This window comes from Thamnophis sirtalis, unplaced genomic scaffold (genome assembly GCF_051295495.1).
Source record: "Thamnophis sirtalis isolate CommonGarterSnake01/CBP01778 unplaced genomic scaffold, rThaSir2_p1.2 scaffold_3, whole genome shotgun sequence".
In the NCBI taxonomy this organism is placed as follows: Eukaryota; Metazoa; Chordata; class Lepidosauria; order Squamata; family Natricidae; genus Thamnophis; species Thamnophis sirtalis.
The window spans coordinates 122,974,477-122,996,098 of record NW_028261383.1 but is presented as its reverse complement, the minus strand read 5'-3'; the positions used below and the strand labels follow the sequence as shown (position 1 = coordinate 122,996,098).

Below are 21,622 nucleotides of genomic sequence, written 5' to 3'. Positions count from 1 at the left end.
TGTCCATTGACACAGCCTGGTTCCCAACGGGCAACGGCCCAGATGTTGGAAGACCCCTGGGCTACTTGATATTGTTCTTAAACTAAAGAAATATAAATTTAACAAATAAATAACTGAATAATATGAAGAAATTATTAATATATTTCCAAAAGATGAAGAGCAAATTGTGCTGGACTTTGCAGTGAAGAACAAGATGAAGCTATCTTGGTTACAGTTTGGCCTGTAAATCCCAGGTATCAGAAGTTAACTATAAAGTGCAAATTGATGGGAAGTACCATAACACCAAATAGGAAGTGAGGTGAGGCACAGAGGTAGCTAAGAACGCAGGATTTGTGCTGTATCTGCTTGTGGTATTTGTTGTGGCTCTGCTACAGAGGTGGGTTCCTGCCAGTTCTAACCTCTTCTATAGAAGAGGTTCCACAAATCTACCGTGCCGTTTAGAACCAGTTCCAGCTCTCTCCCTCCGCCCGTCCGCACATCATCAAGATGAAGAGCGAGAGGAGGAATTCTGGGAGTTGAAGTCCACAAGTCTTAAAGCTGTCAAGTTTGAACACCCCTGGGATTTTTTTCTAAAGGGTTAGGGGTGCAAGGGTCTTGTAACTTGACAGCTTTAAGACTTGTGTGCTTCAAATGCCAGAGTTTCTGAGCCAACATTTTGGTTGCTAAGCAAGAGCGTTGTTAAGTGAGTTTCACCACATTTTACAAGTTGGCCATGCCCACCCAGTCATGTGGCTGGCAAGCCACTCCTACCTAGTCACATGGGCAGCAAGCCACTCCCACAAAGCAGGCCACACCTACATAAGAGGTTCTAAAAAATTTTGAAACCCACCACTGCCCTGCTAGTGTATTTGAGTAATCAGAAGTTGGTTGTCCTTAGCTAAGGTAGTCCCAGTAACCTCCTTAGAGGATTTCTGTTTCTTTCGAGGTGGAGTTCTACTATGTTAGCTTGGGTTGATGGGAGTTTAATCTGCTTGGAAATTTGGCATAGTTAACCTATGGTCAGTCAGTCCTTCTATACAATTATGGTAGGTCTCAATGGGCAGGACTCTAATATTTGATATCCTTTTTAAATAGGACTAGCTAACCATTGGGTCATCCTTTCAGAGATATTTGCTTACCTAAAAAAGAGAAACATAATGGCGAGCAGCAAGCAAAAAAAGGCTTCTGACTTCCTGCCAACTTTCCCATTGATCTTGCTTATAGGAAGTTGGCAAGGAGTGCCAGAAATCTGCTCTTCCTCGGTTGGCCTGTGGAACTGCTGCCACTTGGTTAGAGGGAGGGAAAACAAAGATCACCATGAATTTTGAGGAAAACTGCACCCTGGCTTCAATCTTGGGATGTCCCCAAGGGCCCCTCTCTCAGGGAGGAAGAGGGCTGCCTGCACATGCTCCCTCTCCAGCGAAACCAGTGGTGGGTTCCTACCGGTTCGGCCGAACCGATAGTGGTTTGGCGGCCTGTGTCGCTAGAACTGGCAGCGACCCAGTCCTGCCATGCCCCCGAACCGTTTCCCCGGTCTCTTCTCCCATCACCAGCATGTTTCAGTAAACTACGCATGCACAAATGAAGCGAGCAGTGTGCACGCGAAATTTTTCCGTGCACGCAAAATGCCCTCTGTCAGCGAATTGGTAGTAAACCGGTTAGGAACCCACCACTGAGCCAAACATACCTTGCCAGAAAACATTTGAGTCACTCCCTCACTTTTCCCTCATCAGACACTGCCATTAAGAGGTTTCCAATTTTTGGTTCTAAATCGCCAATTGCCACTCGCCTGTCAGGATTTATTGCCACCCATTTGGGTACAGTGGTACAATTCGGAAGAGAGCCAGTTTGGTGTAGTGGTTAAGGTGCTGGCCTAGAAACAAAGAGACTGCGAGTTCTAATCTTCTTCCTTAGGCCCAAAGCTAGCTGGTGATTTTGGGCCAGTCATTCTCTGTCAGCCCAAACTTACCACAGTATTGTTGCTGGAGGGAAAATAGGAGGAGGGAGAAGTATTATATAGGTTCATTGACTTGAGTTACTTATAAAGTAACTTATAAATAAATTAAAATAAATAAATGGCAAGAGGGAAGTGGGAAAGAATGTAGGCCTGCAGAGATGGTATTCTGCCGGTTTGCCCGATTCGGGCGAACCAGTAACGGTGGTGACAGGAGACTCCGCCCACCCGCCAAGACATCATCACGGATGCTCTGTGCATGCACAGAAGCATTGCACGTGTGCACGCTCCTAGTTCCGAACCAGTAGCAAAGGTAAGAAAAAAACATTACTGGCTCCATGCAACCTTCAGGTTTCTAGGCAGTGTAGTTGAAAGGCACTGTGGGACTGAAATGGCTACAACTTCCCCAAATTACATTCCCACGGGATTCGTGGCATCAGGTATTCTGTAAATTAGCCCCATCAGAGTTAATGATGGTTCAATGACTGTTGCCCTCTATCTTCCAATTCTTCCAATTTGAAGGTTACAAACAATCAGACACAAGAATTTTAACAGCGTATAGAAATATTAACAGTAACCCATTTCAAAGGGCAGAATTACCAAGTTCTGAATCATGAACTGAAACCTGACGAGCAAGATAGAAAAGACTAACCTGCTTCTTGTAGGAAGTGCTTGCCAAACACAGGTTGTTATCATCCTTTCTGCAAAATATTTTCAATTGAGAGTAAGTACTTTGCCCACTGAATCAGGTCTCAGATGGGACCTTTCATATTTGGATCTAGATCAAACCTCTTGTCAATCATATGACAAACTAGACTCTGTTTAGCATGATGACTGCAAACTTCCAGCTGACAAAATCCAGATACCTGAACGGGGTTTATTTATCTTGTATAAGTCCACCCACAATCCTGGGCGACTCCTAAAATTCTCTCTTGAACAGCTGGCAATCTACCGTGATGTCATTGTGCTGTCAAAATTTAGCATTGTGGCTTTCCACTGGAATGCAGTGGTTTCCTGGTGGTTTTAGAATAATAATGTACAGGATATGGAGGAGTTACATCCTAGATTGTTGATGAAAACCTTGACCTGGCACTGCCCGTTTTTTGCCTTTCCCTCGGATTCTTACTCTCATCCACTTTGGAAGTATGCTCTCTGTAATTCCACTCAAACACCAAATTCTTGGGGCTCAGAACTGAAGAAGCTTCTTGGATGAGAAGTGAAACATCTTCAAGAAAAAACAAAGAAAGTCCTGTTACTTTTTTAAAAGCACCTCTGGGACAATCATGACCTGGATGATTGAGAATCTCCATAGCCATTTGAGGTTGAAAGGTTGCCCACCAACTGGCAAAGGTTAATGATAAGGAGAACTCACAGTCCACCTTAAACTAAGACAGCAACCCCCAGCTTAGGGATCTCTAGATGTTTTGGACTACATTTCCAGAAAATTTGTCCAGTGCAGGGGTCTCCAACTTGACAACTTTAAGACTTCTGGACTTCAATTCCCAGAATTCCTCAGCTAGCCATGTCTAGTGGTAAAGGGGAATCTACTCTACTGGTTGTAGAGAAGTACAGAGATGACCTTGAAAAAGGGGTGTGGAGATAGTTAGCAAAACATTAACTTAGTCCAGGAAAATTTGAGAAAGAAAATTAACACAACTCCGCCTTGATTCTCTTTGGTGCAAGAGGGAGGGAAGGAGAAACGCTGTCAGGCTTTCAAGGTTCTGTTATTGTAGCCTGCATCAATAGAATTCAGCTCTAAATTTATGGTGTCAGTCCTGGTCCTCCTCCAACGTCTGACACTGGCTTTCCTCATGAGAACCATTTTGTGATTAGGAAGCCTTCTGACAACAGCCAGTTTTTTAAAACGCCCCCTCCCCAGATGTCAGAATTCTGAAGATGCTCATCAACTCAGAAAAAGCTTATAATGACCAACATGTGTGTAACACAACTGTGGATTTTATGATGCCCCAGGAGGCTAAGTTAGATTGGCAATATTGCAGAATGCAAATGGACAGGAGATACACAAAGAAGGCAGAGATGTCAGCAGTTCTTTGAAAAGGGTAGAATTCACATGAGCAAGAGACAGAGTGGATAAAAATAGATGTTTTTTTAAAAAAAATTAAAAAAATGATTTTTTTATTTAAATCAGATTTTTTAATTTAAATTGGATTTTTTATTTAAATTAGATTTTTTAAATTTAAATCGGATTTTTTTTTATTTAAATCAATTTTTTAATTTAAGTCAGATTTTTTTTATTTAAGTCGGATTTTTTTATTTAAATCTGATTTTTTTATTTTTATCAAATTTATTTTAATAAAATGCTTTTGGAGTAAAAATCTAAAGAAAGTTTTCCATTTAACATACATTAATAATTTAGTTTATTCAGCATGAAATGGAGCTTAGTTATGTATCATGAGGCTGTATATTCTGCAATATTGGGGCTGTCGGTGAGTCAACAGCGGGTCAGAGGAGCAGCTGCTGCGGGACAGAGATGGCAGTTGCTCTTTAAAAATTATGATTTAAATCAAATTGATTTAAATCAAGCCTTTTTACTAGTGATTTAAATCATGATTTCTTCCTAGAAGTACCAAAAAAATCATGATTTAAATTGTGATTTAAATTGACTTGATTTAAATCAAAACCACCCTGGCAAGAGATATGAATGGTTATTTTTAAGCTTTTAGGAAATTCGACCAAGTTCTTTATCAGATTCAAAGATAGTGCAGTTCAAAGATAGTGCAACTGAAATGAGAATGAAATGTTTGGTCACCAGATGTTAAGGGCACAAAATTAAGAACTGTCCTGTTGGTGATGAGATCTCCAGACCTTTCATAGGAAAAACACTTTGGTGTGGGACACATAATTTTGGAAAAGCATTTAAAACTAAGGACTTTAATTTCAATTAGTTTTTTTTTTAAGCACATGCATGTTGTTTTGAAGAGAAGAAGCACCTCAGTCTTTCTTCCTAGGGGTACAAAATGCCTCTGGAAGGGAAGCAATGCAGGTTCACCTCTTGTTGGTCATAACTGGCTCTCATTGTGACCTCAGCATGCTCCTCTCCTAAATTGACTAAGCAAATAATTCTAGCAGGGTTCTCCACTTTGCAACAGTCAGCTAAATTTGCTTTTGATTTAGAGAGATCTAATAGGACATGGGCCAAACGTCTGGAAAGAACCCTTTGAAGGGTGTAGAGGAAGTGAAGACTAAAAGAAGAGCTGCCTTTTCCAACATCTGGAGCATGGGTGAGTCAGAAAGGCGGCCTTCTGTCTGGTCTTCTCTCTTGAGCATTACTATTGTTGTTAAAAGGAAAGTGTACATAAGGCATGTTGTAAATCATATGAGGCAGCCCTTGTGCACAGAGATAATTTTAGACTCTCCACTTAATGATTTGCTGGAGCCCCCTCCTTAAGCTGACAAGCTGAATAAAGCTAGCTTGTCTAGGGCACTTCCCAGGACACTTCCATGCTTTATTATTTCTTACGCAGTCCTGTTACACGGGTGCAAAAAAAAATGAAGCAAAATAAAACCCTGTTCAAAGGTGAGATCATCTGAGTTGTTTCCCCATTTGAACTCATGTACATCATGACTACAAGAATAGGGTGGAGCTGGCTTCTTCTGTCTAACTAAACACACGTCCTTAGAGCATCTTTTCTTCAGAGGAAAATAGCAATAGCACTTAGACTTATATACTGCTTCACAGTGCTTTTACAGCCCTCTCTAAGTGGCTTTACAGAGTCAGCCAATTGCCCCCAACAATCCTCATTTTACCCACCTCAGAAGGATAGAAGGCTGAGACAACCTTCAGCTTAGTGAGATTTGAATTGCCAAATTGCAAGAAGCCAGCAGAAGTAGCCTGCAGTACTGCACTCTAACCACTGCACCACAGTGACTCTTATAGATCAAGAAGAGAATGAATATTCCTAACCACATACACACCTGGGAAATCCCACTTCCCCCGTGAAATGTTCCCCAATGAAACCATTACATACATGTGCCACAGTATGGCAGTAAACTTTGTAACCTCTGTAAGTGTGGACTACCAATTTCAGTCCTAATTCTGATGCTTGACCCATCATTTGCTGCTTGCAGGTGGGCATTGAACACACACACGCCTCCCCCGGATATTTGGGACCTGGATCTCAGACCCCTGTCCGCCATTTCAATTCTCATATAGGGGGTCAATCAAGTTGGAGACCATTCCCTGTTGGGTTTGGTATCTACTGATGGGTTCTTAAAATTGCCCTTGTTGCATTTTTCAGCTAAGAATCTAAATACTGTACTAAGAAGGGCTTTCTATGTTGGGGTCCTAGTTGTAATTCATTGACAAAAAGAGTATAAATATGGCAATAAGTGCAAGATTCAGCTTGCTGACCAGGATGATCTTCCTGGTGAAAAAAGCATGTTGCATTTTAAAGGAAGAGATGAAAAGGAGGTAGAACCAGCTTTGATTTGTCAGGGGAGAATAAGTCCTGGGCCATGTGCTTTGGTTATGCAAACTTCCCAGCCACAGTTTGTGCAGAATTCTCTCCCCCCCTCCACTTTGCTTCATTATGGTGTAGGAAAGAGGGCAAGGAGGGTAAGCTGATTTGACTTTGGCCACATTGATGCTTGTTGGGAGTAACCAGGCAGTAGGAATGGTATGAGAGTATGTGGGGGCAGGGGAAGGAGTAAGGGTGGATTTTATGCTCCGCCTCTGCTGGGCTAAGAGGCTCTCCCTGACATGTCAACCCACGTTCTGGGAATGACAAATCATTGAAGAGAGTGTTTGTCACTCTCATTCTGAAGCCTTGTGACAGAGCGCTTATCCAATAGGTTTGGTCAAGTTTAATAGCCTTGTTAAATTCTGGGACGAAAGCAAAGGAATAAATTTCCTTCAACTGCACACACCTGATCTAAATTCAGGGTTACAGCAAGGAGTTGGCCTCTGGGCTAACATCCAGGACCCCACATACTGGGGAGAGGGGCTCCAAAGGGCCATTCAAAGTTGCACATCAGTTGCACTGGCAAGCAAGGCCCATCAACAGCAGATGGGCTAACATGAATGTTGAAGATGGCAATCTGACACAAATCTTCATGGCGTGCCAACACATCTATTTGATGAAAGCTCCTTTCTTTCTTCTTATTTAAAGTGGAGAGCTCAAAGTAAGTAGCCAGGCAGGTGGAGAGTTACAAATGCTCCTTCCATCCTATTATATTTTCAATCACATTATCTTTTTCTAAAACAGAATGGCATTCACTCCAAAGTAAATAGGTTTAGCACCTGAGCAGTAGAAGCCAGCTCGATTTTGTTCTTATAGTCATTTTATAGTCAATTTTATAGTCATCTTATAGTCAATTTTAAATGTGAGGTGGGCAAAGCCAGATCAAAAACAATCTTTTTTTCTGTGCAGAAGCAGTGGAAGAACACAAAATAGCAATGGCCAGGGTTTGATGTACTTCAATAACTTAATAATTAGAAGCATCCCCCACCATTAATAATACAATTAAGTTAAGCAAAAATGTTCTCTGATTCAGCGCCCTTAAGATGTGTGGGATTTTAGGCTGGCAGGAATTTTGGGGAATGAGATTCCAGAGTATATAAAGCAGGGGTGTCAAACTCGATTTCATTGAGGGTCGCATCAGGGTTTTGTGTTTGACCTCAGGGGGGCTGAGGCAGGTGTGTCCATGGTGGGTGCAGTCATCTTTCTGTCACTCGTGTTGGGGACATCTGTGGTGGCTCGGGTGGGGCTGGGGAGGTCCATTGTCTTCAGCAGAGGGAGGCGAGACCAGGGAGGGCGCCAAACCCTTGCTGTTCAGAGGAGCCTTGCCGTCCCTCTTAGGCCATGCAGAGGACCCCCGGATGGCAACGCAGGTTGTCCAGAGTCCTAGGCAGTGGAGGGCCACAACGGCCTCCTGCAGCCCTCTGCCAGTGAAAACGGAGCCCTCCCAAGCTCCGTTTTCGCTAGCAGAGGCACCACCGGCCAGTCCTTCGCTGTTTGAAAGGCAACCCTGTGGGCTAGATCTAAGCACCCCGTGGGCCAGATCCAGCCTGCAGGTCTTGAGTTTGACACCCCTGATATAAAGGGTTCCTTTGCTTTACCCTATGGGTGATATGAGCAAGAATGTCATTGTGGTTGCTGTGATTCATTGTGATTTCTTATTCCTTCTCCAAGGGATTCTTATTATACTTGTCACTCCTGCCTTTTGAGGAGATACTTTCGGGTGCTAATCTTTCTGGAGTAGACACGGATTCTGACAACCGGTGGCCCAGTCTGACTTCCTCTTTGAGCTGGTTTAGGGGATATTGAGCATGATACAAATATCCTAGGAGACCTCACCATATACATTTTGAATGAGAGAAATTGTTTCCATGCTATTACTATGCAGTGTCACACTACTTCCCACTGCTTATCTCCCACTGCTGTTTGAACCCAGCCATTAAAGTTTATAATCCATATATAGTTGATGGCTAAGAGAGATGTGTTTAATCACATCAGTAGTGGTTTATACATGAACCATAGTTTTAAAATCCCCCTGACTTAGTTATGGTGTGGGCATTCAAGTAGAAGCTCCAGTGATCCACTGGGGCTTGTTTGCCAAACATGGTATTCTGGATATGTGGATTTTGATGCTGCTTGAGATGCTTGATGAATGTCATGTGCATGTGTTGTACGTGTGTTGCATTGTGACTCCGTCTTTTGGGATCCCTTAATGGCATTCAGCCATTAAATTGAGCCGAGGTGGCGCAGTGGTTAAATGCAGCACTGCAGGCTACTTCAGCTGACTGCAGTTCTGCAGTTCGACTGTTCAAATCTCACCGGCTCAGGGTTGACTCAGCCTTCCATCCTTCCGAGGTGGGTAAAATGAGGACCCAGATTGTTGTTGGGGGCAATATGCTGACTCTGTAAACCGCTTAGAGAGGGCTGAAAACCCTATGAAACGGTATATAAGTCTAATTGCTATTGCTATTGCTATTGCTATTGCTATATTCAGTGTCTTTCACTGGTGTCCTTCTGAAATGCTTTGCCAGAATGAGACTCTAATCGAACTTTCCCCCAATTGCTTCATGATGTCAATTTTAAACACATGCAAGTGATAAAATTGACTCTTTTAGAATGGCTTGCTAAGAAGATAGAACAGGCCTCTTTAATTGCTACCTTCTGGAATCACTCTGAATAACTGGAACAAAGCCACTGCACTTTCAGCACTAGCAGTCATCCAAGAGCTTAATGAAATCTATTGAAATGCAAATAAATACATTACTAGATCCTGCAGGGATTGCAACAGATAAATCATAAACACTTATTTATTTATTTATTTGTTGTTTGTTTGTTTGTTTCATCAAGCATGAACTAGATAACAAATATAAGTATAAACATGATTATGAATACATGAAATGAATATGAATCCAAGAGAATATTAGGACAGGGATGGTAGGCACGCTGGTGCATTTATGCATGCCCCTTAAAGACCTCTTAGGAATGGGGTGAGGTCGACAGTAGACAGTCTAAGTTTAAAATTTTGGGAGTTTGGGGAAGAAACCACAGTCAGGTAGTGCATTTCAGGCATTAACAAATGTGTTGCTGAAGTCGTATTTTCTGCAATCGAGTTTGGAGCGGTTTACCATAAGTTTGTATCTATTGTGAGCTCATGTGTTGTTGTGGTTGAAGCTGAAGTATTCATTTACAGGTAGGTCATTGTAGCAGATAATTTTATACACTACACTTAGGTCGGATCAAAGATGGCGAGGTTCTAAGTTGTCTAAGCCCAAAATTTCAAATCTGGTGGTATAAGGTATTCTGTTGCGAGCAGAGGAGTGGAGGACTCTTCTCGTGAAATACCTCTGGATTCATTTGATTATATTAATGTCTGATATGCAGTGTGGTTCCAGACAGATGAGCTGTATTCAAGAATTGGTCTAGCAAAAGTTTTGTATGCCCTAGTTTGTAATTCAATATTACTGGAGAAAAAGCTTCACAAGATGAGGTTAACAACTCTTAATGCCTTTTTGGCAATGCTGTTACAGTGGGCTCTGGCACTTAGATCATTTGAGATAACAATAGCAGTTAGACTTATATACCGCTTCATAGGGCTTTCAGCCCTCTCTAAGCGGTTTACAGAGGCAGCATATCGCCTCCACAGTCTGGGTCCTCATTTCACCCACCTCGGAAGGATGGAAGGCTGAGTCAACCTTGAGCCAGTGAGATTAGAACCGCTGAACTGCAGATAACAGTCAGCTGAAGTGGCCTGCAGTACTGCACCCTAACCACTGCGCCACCTCGGCTCTTGGATGAGTACTCCAAGGTCCTTGACAGAGTGGGGGTCGTCTATGAGGTCATATCCGCCAATGTTGCCAATGTGTAAGACAGAGGATTTGTTGGTTGAGATTTGGCCTTGCCTATTGTTTGAGAATTCTGACACATAGTCAAGGTCTTTTTGTAGGGAAGCAGCATTGTCGTTGGTGTTGAATAGCTTTACATCACCAGCGAAGAGAACGCAGTTGCTTATAATATGATTGCAAAGGTCATTTGTGTAAAGTATAAAGAGTGTGGGTCCTAAAACACTACATTGGGGGACACCACTGTTAATAGGTGCAGGGTTTGATAGGGTGTTTCCTATTTTGACTACTTGTTGCCTGTTTGATAGGAAAGCAGCTATCCACTTATGCAGGGAACCAGTGATGTCATAAGATTTTACTTTTAGAAGTAGTTTGTCATGTACCATTGAATCAAAGGCTTTACAGAAGTCTATATAAATTGTATCTATTGCTGTGACTGTCACAGCAATAGCAAATGCCATGGATCAGCAAAGAGGTGGAAGACCTTAAGTAGGAGAGAATTTCTTTGATTGGACCAACCAGTGCCATCTCTGGTCATCTCCACCAATTCCATTCCCCAATCTCTCCAAACATATTTGAAGTTGCTCATACAATTGCCTTCAGTCTTGCCAACCTCAGAAGATAGGGGTCACTCTGGACCAATCAATACTCTCTCTAGCTGCCCATTATGGTCTCTGTGTTTGTGTGTCTGTATGTGCGTGAAATTCTTTGCCTCCAAGGGCAGCAAAACTCCCCTCTTCTCCATTTCATGCCAAAAAAGAAACACCAAACAAAAGTCCTTCTCACCCACCCCCCTCTTTCCACTCTGATCGGAAATTCTGGGAAGGGGGAGGGAGGATTTTGCGAAACAAAACAAAGCTTTGAAAACATTCCTAACATTCTTTTGTTATGTTTAAAAGCTTCTAAAGGTGGAAAGGAGAACAGCCTATAGGGCTTTTGCAGCTGCAGATTTTTCCAAGGCTTGTAACCATGGTTATACAATAGATGACTATGCTGGGAAAGAGGGGAAGAGAAATACAGTACTGAACATAACCGAGGCTGTAGAAAGGCAATTCTAAGCCCTGAAGTTAGGATGAAAACACAACCAACTAACACCATTCAGTCCAGAGGTGGTTATTCAGCAGGTTATGACCAGTTCTGGAGAACCGGTAGTGGAAATTCTGAGTAGTTCAGAGAACCAGTAAATACCACCTCTAACTGGCTCCACCCCCATCTATTCTCTGCCTTCCGAGTCCCAGCTGATTGGGATGGAATGGGGATTTTGCAGTATCCTTCCCCTGCCACGCCCACCAAGCCACACCCACCAAGCCACACCCACCAAACCATGCGTACAGAACCGGTAGTAAAAAAAAATGAATTCCACCACTGATTCAGTCAGTGTCGCATGGGGGGAAAAATCAATTTTCACTTAGCTTTCAGAACACCCCAGTCACCCCACTACCTGGCCAAAATGTTCAATCAGCCCTCCGAATAAGCCAGCCACCAACAACCTGGAATCCAAAGCCAGGTGCAGCTTGAAACAGGCTCAGAGTCATTGTATGGAGGTGTCCTCTGTGCACCATGAGGAAATCGAAAGCCAGATTGAGAACGATCATGGAAAGGTCCCATGTTTTCCTGGCATTATACTTTTTGCGTGCTTAAAATAACACTTTGGCTTTAAATAGCTTTTTCAATGGGCTTCTGTAATGGATGAGACCACATTACACCCAAGACAAGGGAAATGACTGCAGTGCAAAACAAAAAACCAGCCCCAAACAAAACAAAAGAACCCTCCACAACATTCTAACAAAGACAAGTGCTCCCTTCACACTCTTCCAAAATCTCTCAACTTAGCTATCATCAATCTGGGTGTATGCCTTCACTTATTTGTTGTCAATTTTCTGCTTTTCTAAAAGCAAAGCTACAGGCCTGTAACTGAAGAAATAGCTTCATTCCCGCTGTGTTTGGGGCAACTTAGTCTCTCTGGGTAGCTTCTTTGAATGGTAAGCTGGCACTCTGTGGGCACAGAGAAAGTTCTGTTTCATTTTCCTGAATGATCCTGTCCTGCCCTGCCATCAGCAGTGTTCTAGAACAGCGGTCACTAATCTTTTGGACCTGAGGGACCACTAAATTCATAATTTAAAATCCTGCGGACCACTAATATGATCTGCCTAATGACCAATTGGATGGACGTGGTCATGTGGCTGGGTGGTGTGGCCAACTCGATGTCACTCACATCGAGGGGCACATTGCCAGCCTCTACTCGCCCCTCCCCTCCCAACTACTCCTCGCCTGCTTGCCTGGGCTCCTTAGGGCCCCAACAGGAAGCAGTTGTTGGAGCTAAGCAGCCACTATGAGAAAGTGTTGGAAAAACAGCTCAGCTCAAATTGGATCTGACCGAGAAGGAGGCTCAGTAGAAGCATCTCACTGAGGACTACAAGCATAGGCTTTCCAAGCAGAGGAAAGACCTGTGGGAGTGCAAGGCCAGGTCCCGGCACCTGGAAGCTCAGCGGGCTGAAATGGTCAGCCAATTCCAGGCCATGATGCAGTCCCATTAGAACAAAGTCTTCCAGCTCTTTGCCACCAGCAGCACTTTCCTCTAGCCTTCGCCAAAGCTCGCACCAGGAGGCTGAAGCAGAGCTCAAGTTGGAATTTCGATCCCCCTCTGACCCGCACAAAAAGACCCAGAAGGGGGAGACTCTGCAGCAACACAAGCATTAATTAGACGAATCCATCCCAGGGGGCATAGTTTGAGGACCCCTGGTTTAGTGCAATATAAAAAAAATGCAAATAATTATTCTGTGGACTACCAAAATTTTCTCGCGGACCACCAGTGGTCCACGGATCACCAGTTGGTGATCACTGATCTAGAATGCCTTCGTTTTCTTACTTTGGGAGAGATAAGCATGTGAACTCTATTTTGGGGTCCAAGAAAGTTATCATTGCCTAGTTCTATGATATTTAAAACGTGATTTACTTGTTTATAGGAACTCCTGCTGGAAGATTATTCAGCATGAAGACTAAATAGTGAGGGTGCTTGGAATCCTAATGTATTATATAGAGGATATAGTGTTACGGTATGGTATCAGGTCAAAGGACATCAGTAAAATAGATCTCTGAATTAACTTTTACATTTCAGTACATTGCATTAACTTTATTATCTTGAGTAATAAATAGGTAGATGTTAGCTAGCTAGAGCAATAGATTTTTTTTAAATTAAACCCTTTAAGCAAGAAGATAAAAGCTAATACAAATTAGTAGAAAGTAAGAAAAAAGCAAGAAAAAAAATGGAGGGCAAGAAAGGAAAAAATTAAAGAAACATAGAAAAGAAAGAAAAGACAAAGAAGTGGCTTCTGATATTCTTCACAGCAGTTACAAGCACAAGTATATTTTGCCCTCTCTCTCTAAGGTTACATCATATCATTTTTTAATAACCCATCCTATCTAATCATCAGAACCATAGGTCACAAGTTTATTGTTTTCATTTTTATGCAAATCCGTAAGTCAGAAAGAGACTTCCAATCAGCAGTCCATATAGATAATGTCTTCTCTCTAATCAAAGAAGTTAATTTATCCATTTCAGCAAAACCTTTAAACTTCACCAGCCATTCCTCTGTAGTGTAGGTGGTGTCACAATTTTTTCATCTTTCTGCATACAGTAATCGCTACTTTGACTTTGAAACCATGCTTCTAGCCCTTATCAACCTCCCCAGACTACCCCTGCCACCTTTTTGTTGTTGTTGTACCACACTAAGGATGCTTAGGAGGCTGCAGAGGAAGTAGGGTGGAGTGAGGGGTCCTTTTCCACTATCAATGGGGCAGAGTGCTAAGCAAATCAGTGTTTCTCATAGATTGCCAATCTCTGCCTTTGTGCTTCGCATGAGATCGGAAAGCAGGAGATCAGTAAAGTGAAGGAGATCAACAAAGGAGAGGGATTTTTGAACAGGGTTGAGCAGGCACAGCTAAAGGGAAGGATGTCTTTTGTTTACAGAGGCACTGATCTTTTGTTGGGATTGGTGGTGCTCAAAGATGCAAGATTTAGCATTCCACTCCTAGTCATTTATGCCTTTCAGAGGATTGTGTGATATGTGCTTGTGCCTTAGCAAATACAGGAACCCTCCCATTTTGTATTGCAACCAGGAGCCAGAACTAATAACAGCCTATTTTTTTGAAAAAATAATTGTTACAGATAGCAAATAGAGATCTGATCACAAATTCTCGGGAAGGCTGCTTCTTTCTTAGCTCTAGACCGGTGGTGGGGGAGAGGATAATGGTAATATTGCTTTCCCCCAGGGAATTCTCTAGTCTCATAAATCGGGCTCAGGATGATGAGTTAGAAGAATGGAAGATGGCTTTGAATTAAGTGCAATATTGTCTGTTGTTCTACTCAAACTGTGCATTGTCTGGGTCTGGTCAACAGATTTATTGCCCATAATAATAAAATAATAATAATAATCTAGCAGAAGAACTACAGGTCTGAAAACATGCACGGTCTATTTTGGAATTATGCATTTCAATTTTTTTTGTCCCTGCAAGAAATTTGGCCTGAAACTTGGGATGCAGATTCCAGGGTCACTTCACTCTTCCCACCTAACTGTCACTTCCTCAGTACGGTCCTCCTTGCAAAGCCATGTAGCGCTGTTGTACTGAGAAATGCTCCCCTCCAGGCAGTATTCAGCATGTTCTGACAGGTTCTGGAGAACCGGTAGCGGAAATTTTGAGTCGTTCGGAGAACCGGCAAATGCCACTTCTGGCTGGCCCCAGAGTGGGGTGGGAATGGAGATTTTACAGTATCCTTACCATGCCACGCCCACCAAGCCACACCCACCAAGCCACACCCACCAAGCCATACCTCGCCCACCAAGCCACGCCCACAGAACCGGCAGTAAATTTTTTTGAATTTCACCACTGCCTCCAGGTAATTAACAAGGGAGTAAAAAAGTAGACATTCAGCTAGTTGTCACATTAGCTTCACGCTGCATGCATCCTTGTTCCATTAAAAAAAAGGATTTGAAAAACTTGAAGAAGACCTATTGGCAGGTACCAGTGGAAAAAAAGAAAACAAGAGAAAAAGAAAAGAGTTTTCTAACCTCCACACTCCAGAAATATGTTACTGCTTATTTTCCCTGCACCATTTCTATGCTAGAAATTAACTGGATGTCTAACAGCAACTATCCCAGTAATAGAGCAAAACCACAAATCCTCTGTGCAGAGAACACTTCAGAGTTTATCTAGCAGCCTGTTTTGTGGCCCCAATCATTCTGAACTCCCTAAACCACGGATGCCAAAATTGCCGTGTCACGTGACGTTTCATGATGTTTGCCCCATTCACAGAGCTGGGTTGGGCGTGGCCTGTGCATGACGCATCCAGCCCACAGGTGGCCAGTTTGACACCCCTGCACGGCCTAAATATTATTTCTGACTTCCATCTTCCTGAGAGTTGACTTAAATATTCAAAGGGTGTGTGTGTGGTGGTGGGGGGGCTGATTAAGTTTTATTTTAGATTATCATGACCTTTGACACTTCTAATTTATTCCCAACATGCAACTAATTCTGTACCTAGAGAAAACATATATTTATTTTGCTCATTCTTTTCTGTGAGAACTACTATAGGAAAGAGAGAAGAGCGTGATTGGGAAGAGGGAATGTGGCACCCTTGTGCTTAGCTGTCTCCTGACTGTGTGAAGGGCTGACCTGATCTCTACAGTGGACCGTCAAAGGAGTCAATCCTGGGGCCTTTTTGTCAGTAAGCAGGACGATTGAAGACAGATGAACGTGGCCTTGCTGGCCACGGAGCTACGGCAAAGTGTGAACTTAGAAAGCCTGGCAAATGGCCCAATTCAAAGGAGAGAGGGAAGGAATTTCCTTACATTGGTAATACTGTAGCACTGTTTCTTCGTAAAGACAAGATAAGGCAAAATCACCATTATTCTGCTTTAAAAAAAATAGCTCATAGAAAGCAATACAAACAATGGAAATGAAAACAAAATCAAGGCAACTAAAAGCTATAAACAACAGGGGGAAATCAGTTAATTAAGGCTCAGGTCAAGTAACTTTGCTAATTATTTTTAGCATGAAAGATTCTTTACATACTATGTTGATAAGAATTTAGTAATAAAATGGACTTCTCTGAGTTGCAACAAAAGGCACCTTAATTGCTTTGATCTGACTTTGAATTGTGTTCCCTCACTTGTTGCTCTTCCAAAATGGTGGGACTCCAATTTCTGGACTTGCTGAGCTAGTATGTCATGCTGACCCCCAACCTTTCACTCTTTTGATCTTAGGTGTGTGTGTGCATACACACTACACTACGCAATGCAACACTGTACCGTGTTACGCTTGTTCTTCTTCTTAATTTTTGATTCTCCCATTTCTTTTCTTTCTCTACATAGGAGGAATACATGGCTTACTTCCTCAGAAGTGCCAGGTGATGGTGCTGCTGAACCCGCGAAGCGGAGCAGGAGAGGCCCTACATCTCTTCACCTCTCAAGTTCAGCCGATGTTGACAGAAGCCAGCATAGGATTCCATAAGTTTGTCACTGGTGAGTCTTGTGGCTGGCTCAGAGTAACATACGGAAACTCTTTTAGTACACGTAGTCCTTGACTTACAACAGTCCGTTTAGCAACGGCACTGACTTATGACCTTTTTTCATATTTACGACCATTGCAGCATCCCCTGTGATCATGTGATCAAAATTAGGATGTTTGGCAACTGGTTCATATTTATGACGGTTGCAGTGTCCCAGGGTCATGTGATCACCTTTTGTGAACTTCTGACAAGCAAAGTCAATGGGGAAGCCAGATTCACTTAACAACTTAACAACCTTGTTACTAACTTAACAAATGCAGTGATTCACTTAACAACCGTGGCAAGAAAAGTTGTAAAATGGGATAACATTCGCTTAACAAATATCTCACTTAACAGCAGAAATTTTGCGCTCAATTGTAGTCCTAGGTCGAGGACTACCTATAGATATGGCTTAGACTTCCATTTCCAGTTCTGTTCACTCATTTTGCCTTTGGCCAAGCCTGGGTAGAATGACATTATTCGCTATTCTATGTTGTAGAACTCTTTGCAGTTTCAATGTATGTGAGTAAGTAGTTAATTCAACCTGCTTCAGTTCTCCTTATGTGGAAGTTATAGTTACAATGAATTGTGTAATTCATTTTATAAAAAAACATAATGTGTATGACTAAGTTAAAACTATCATCCCAGTTAAACATATGGCAAATAAAGAGCACAATAATGGAAGATGTTGGATTTGGAGAATAGGGCAATCTGAAAACTATTTGTATCAGCACAAAGTCACTACGTTAGAAACTCCAATTATCTGACTGCCTCATGCATCAACTTTGTCAACCTCTTTGGCATCCAGTCTGTCTCTGGGCTCACTTTAAAGCAGTGGCTTCATTAAAATAACTCTCAATAGCTTGGGACCGGGTTATCTGAGGGATTGCCATCTTGTCATGTGGAATCCTCTCCAGAACTTTCCAGATTGCTTCAGCGGGTGTCGCAAGACAGTTTTGCCATATTCTGTCCTTGTAATCATGCTGGATTAGATTTGTTGGTTTCTTTTTTTTCTCTTTAACTGCCCAGTTGGCTTTCTGTAAAATTTGCTTGAAAACAAATGGTTTTAGCAAACAAATAAACAAAGGAGTTGATTAAATAGCAGTAATAGCAATAGCAGTAGACTTATATACCGCTTCATAGGCCTTTCAGGCCTCTCTAAGCGGTTTTACAGAGAGTCAGCATATTGCCCCCAACAATCTGGGTCCTCATTTTACCCACCTCGGAAGGATGGAAGGCTGAGTCAACCCTGAGCCGGTGAGATTTGAACCGCTGACCTGCTGATCTAGCAGTAGCCTGCAGTGCTGCATTTAACCACTGCGCCACCTTGGCTCAAATCAACTGAAGCAACGGAAAGAGAGAGAGAGAGAGAGAGAGAGACAGACAGACAGACAGACAGACAGAGACAAAGAAAGGGAGGGAGGGGTTGAGAGAGAGAGAGAACGTAAGAAGAAAGACAGTTGCATATTTGTGGACTAACTTAGAACCTATACTCCATCTGAATTAACATCATTTACAAGACATATAAGTTTTTTGTCTTTCTCCTCAGAGAAACATAATCATGCTTGGGATTTGGCAAGGGAGGAGGATATGTCCAAATGGGACGCTGTGGTCATTATGGCTGGAGACGGCTTGCTTCATGAGGTAAGGAACAGGGCAGATGGTTGTAGAGACTTTATGGTGTCATGGCTCCAGTACATGTTCTCCTCACTTAAAAAAAAACATTTTATTGGTGAAACAAAACAACCAGAAGACAAGATACAATCCTAAATATAACAGCACTAATAAAATCAGAAAGGAATACATGGAATAGTGATTTAATGAGAGACACTGAAAGAAACTAAAAATGTGTCCATAAAGTTTTAATAGAGATCTAGCCCAATCCTTTAAGATGTTATATCTAACTCTGTAGGCTATTTATTGCTCCATCTTCTCAGTTTTAGTGCAATATGTTATTTTGATACAATGATGTTTATGACATATAGATTCTTAATATTTTATTATTTAGTCCTTAGAGAAATTGCAATGCTTGATTAGCAGAAGCAACAACAGAATGGGGACACAGTGGGCTTTTTTTAAGCTAACCATTTTAAAATACTGCTCAACTACTCTTAGCTAGGTATTTTTTACATGTTAACACCTCAAATGAATTGGTTAAATTTGGGGTGGAAATTTTATTTCTGTAGTATTTTACCACTGTGTTCATAGTTTTGAACTTAGACTTGATTTCCTAACTAATGGCACAAAAGTTAAACTGGAAATGAACTATTTTTTACTTTCACCTTTACAATGATGACCTTAACAAATTTGCAGAGGTGCTTCAGAAAGCAGAATCAAGAAGCTGTCTGGGTGTCTCTTCATTTTTTTTTACAAGAAAAGAATTTTCCTCATCTTTACATTTGGGGAAAAATTCTTGATGCACTTCAAGAAGGAAGCCATGAGTCCAGATGCTCGTAAACTCCCATGGTTTTGAAACAAATCCCCCTGACTTAAATTACATTGGCTCTGGAGGTGATAGGGTGAATTACCTTTAACTGACTTCAGTGGGAGCCAGAGGGGTAGAAGAGAGGCTGGGTGAGGAATGGAGAAAAGTGGGGTGAGTGGGGGGGGGGGAGACATTCCTCTGCAGGACTTCAGGACAGATTTTTTGCCACACTTTAGTAGAACTCTCAGTGTTTCTGCCTATGCCGCTATGATACCTGATCAAGATTCTCCTCTTTTTTAGCAACAGAAGATAAAACAATTGTACAATTTCAACTAGCAATGCTGAATCCAAGAAGCAGAACATAGTGAATTTCAAGTTAAATCAGATTATTTGAATTGGCAGATTGTATATCTTTGTCATAAGCACTATTGATGAGAATGTGGGGATAACGGGGAGAAGCTTGCCATTACTGCATATTTATTTCGATCTGCCATGTGGGGGTAAACTAAATCTTACAGGGTTGAATGCTGCTTGCTGAAAACAAAGTCTTTCAAACTGCTTTTTGCAGAACTCCAGAATTTTGCAACAACAGAGGCTCTGTAAAGGCAAATAAATAAATAAAAGAGAAAAATTTGCTCAGATGCACTGCTTCTTGATCAGGGGTTCTGGGATTTTTAAAAAAAATTAATAGTTTAAATAAGACTAATTTCCAGCCTTGCAACTTGTGTCTAGTGTAAAGGCTGACCCAAATTTGAATCACACTCTTGAGTCTGAGTCACATAGATTCTTTGTCCCAATAAGTATGTTGAAAGTGACTGGCTGCTTCCGTAGTGATCATTCTTCACTGCAGCCGAAGTCCAGTTCAGATGCAAAACCAGACTTCTTTGGGTGTTTCCTCTGATTGACTGTCATCTGTGTCTTTCAGGTGATCAATGGCCTGATGGAGCGTCCTGACTGGAAGACCGCGATCCAGAAGCCTCTCTGCATTCTCCCAGGAGGCTCTGGGAACGCTTTAGCTGCTTCACTTAATCACTATGCCAGGTATGGCATCTCCTAACGATTCCTTGCGCTGTTTGTATGATTACAAATGAGGCCACACTCTCTCAGGGCCATCCCTACGCTTAACACAGGCCAGTGAATAACTGGAAGAGAAATGGAAGGAGGGTCTGCCTGGCAATACAGTCTCCTTTGAATTGAACTTGGCTTCTGGTGATTTCCTGAACACACCCCTGTAGTTTTTCTAGCAATGAAAGGCATTGCTGTTGCTTTCTTCTGAATGGTTTTAAGTTTCTTGTTTGACCTGTAACCTGGGTTTTCTTGATATTTTAAATTTTATTTTTCACATTTCTGAACTGTCCATCTCCCTCAGAGAGGGAGTGTACAACAAGGTATTAAAATATAAGAACAGTATATAAAAGTTAAAAAAGAGGCAAGGATGATAAAACACAGTTAAAAATAATTAAAAGGCAAAGGGAGGGGCTCGCAGGGCACTAGCCAGTCCCATGACTGCATGCTCCTCTATGCTCCCCATATGAGGTGGCAGAGCCATACTTTTAACAGGAGAGTGGAGGCTTCCTGTCTCACCTCTGGGGGAAAGAATATCCCCTCAGAAGTGAGACTGGTGGGTGCAACGGCAGAGAAGGCTCTCTTCTCTGCCAGTTGAAGATGGTTCTTCTCGTTTTAATCCTTTTTGTAGTATTGTAGTTTCCATCCATTTATTTAGTCACTGAACTGAACCTAATTAGCTTCTTGAGATTAGCCAGCACTGCCTCCTGCTTTAGCTGCCTTTAAGTAGGAATATTCAGTGCATTTATGTTGCTGTTGTTAGACAGATTCTGCACCTCAAATTTTGTAGTGAGGACTCTGTGACTTGTATGCAACCTTTTACATTGCTCATCCCCAACTCAAGACCTACGATCTGGCCACTGACAGATGAAAACCCTGCCTGGTCTTCCATTGGTGCCTGAGGGTCTGTGGGCTTTTCGGATTAGACCAAGAGTTGCTCCTCCTTTCTGCTTTGTGAGGCAGCCATTTTGTTGTTGTTAGTTGCGAAGTCATGTCCGAACCATCACGGCCACATGGACAATGTTCCTCCAGGCCTTCCTGCCCTCTACCATCCTCTGGAGTCCATTTAAACTCCCGCCTACTGCTTCAGTGATTCCATCCAGCCACCTCATTCTCCGTCGTCCCTTTCTTCTTTTGCCCTCAATCTTTCCCAGCATCAGGCTCTTCTCCAGTCAGTCCTTCCTTCTCATTAGGTGGCCAAAGTATTTGAGTTTCATCTCAAATACTTCAAATAAAAGAGGCAGCCACAGTTTCACACCAGCCCTTCCCTGACTGACTCGGTGCATAATATTTCTTCGGGTTTGTGTCATGTGTCATTCTAAAGAGGGGTGTGGG

General features: G+C 42.3%; 1 protein-coding gene across 2 annotated transcripts in view; it reads left to right on the top strand.

The window, feature by feature from the left end:
• SPHK1 (sphingosine kinase 1) overlaps positions 1-21,622 on the top strand; it is a 38,155-nt gene that overhangs the window by 9,787 nt on the left and 6,746 nt on the right. For both annotated transcript variants that reach the window (XM_087709885.1, XM_087709884.1), the window contains exons 2-4: positions 16,622-16,771; positions 18,347-18,441; positions 20,148-20,263. In XM_087709885.1, coding sequence (XP_087566011.1) covers positions 16,622-16,771; positions 18,347-18,441; positions 20,148-20,263 — 361 coding nt within the window. The remainder of the gene's footprint in view (positions 1-16,621; positions 16,772-18,346; positions 18,442-20,147; positions 20,264-21,622) is intronic.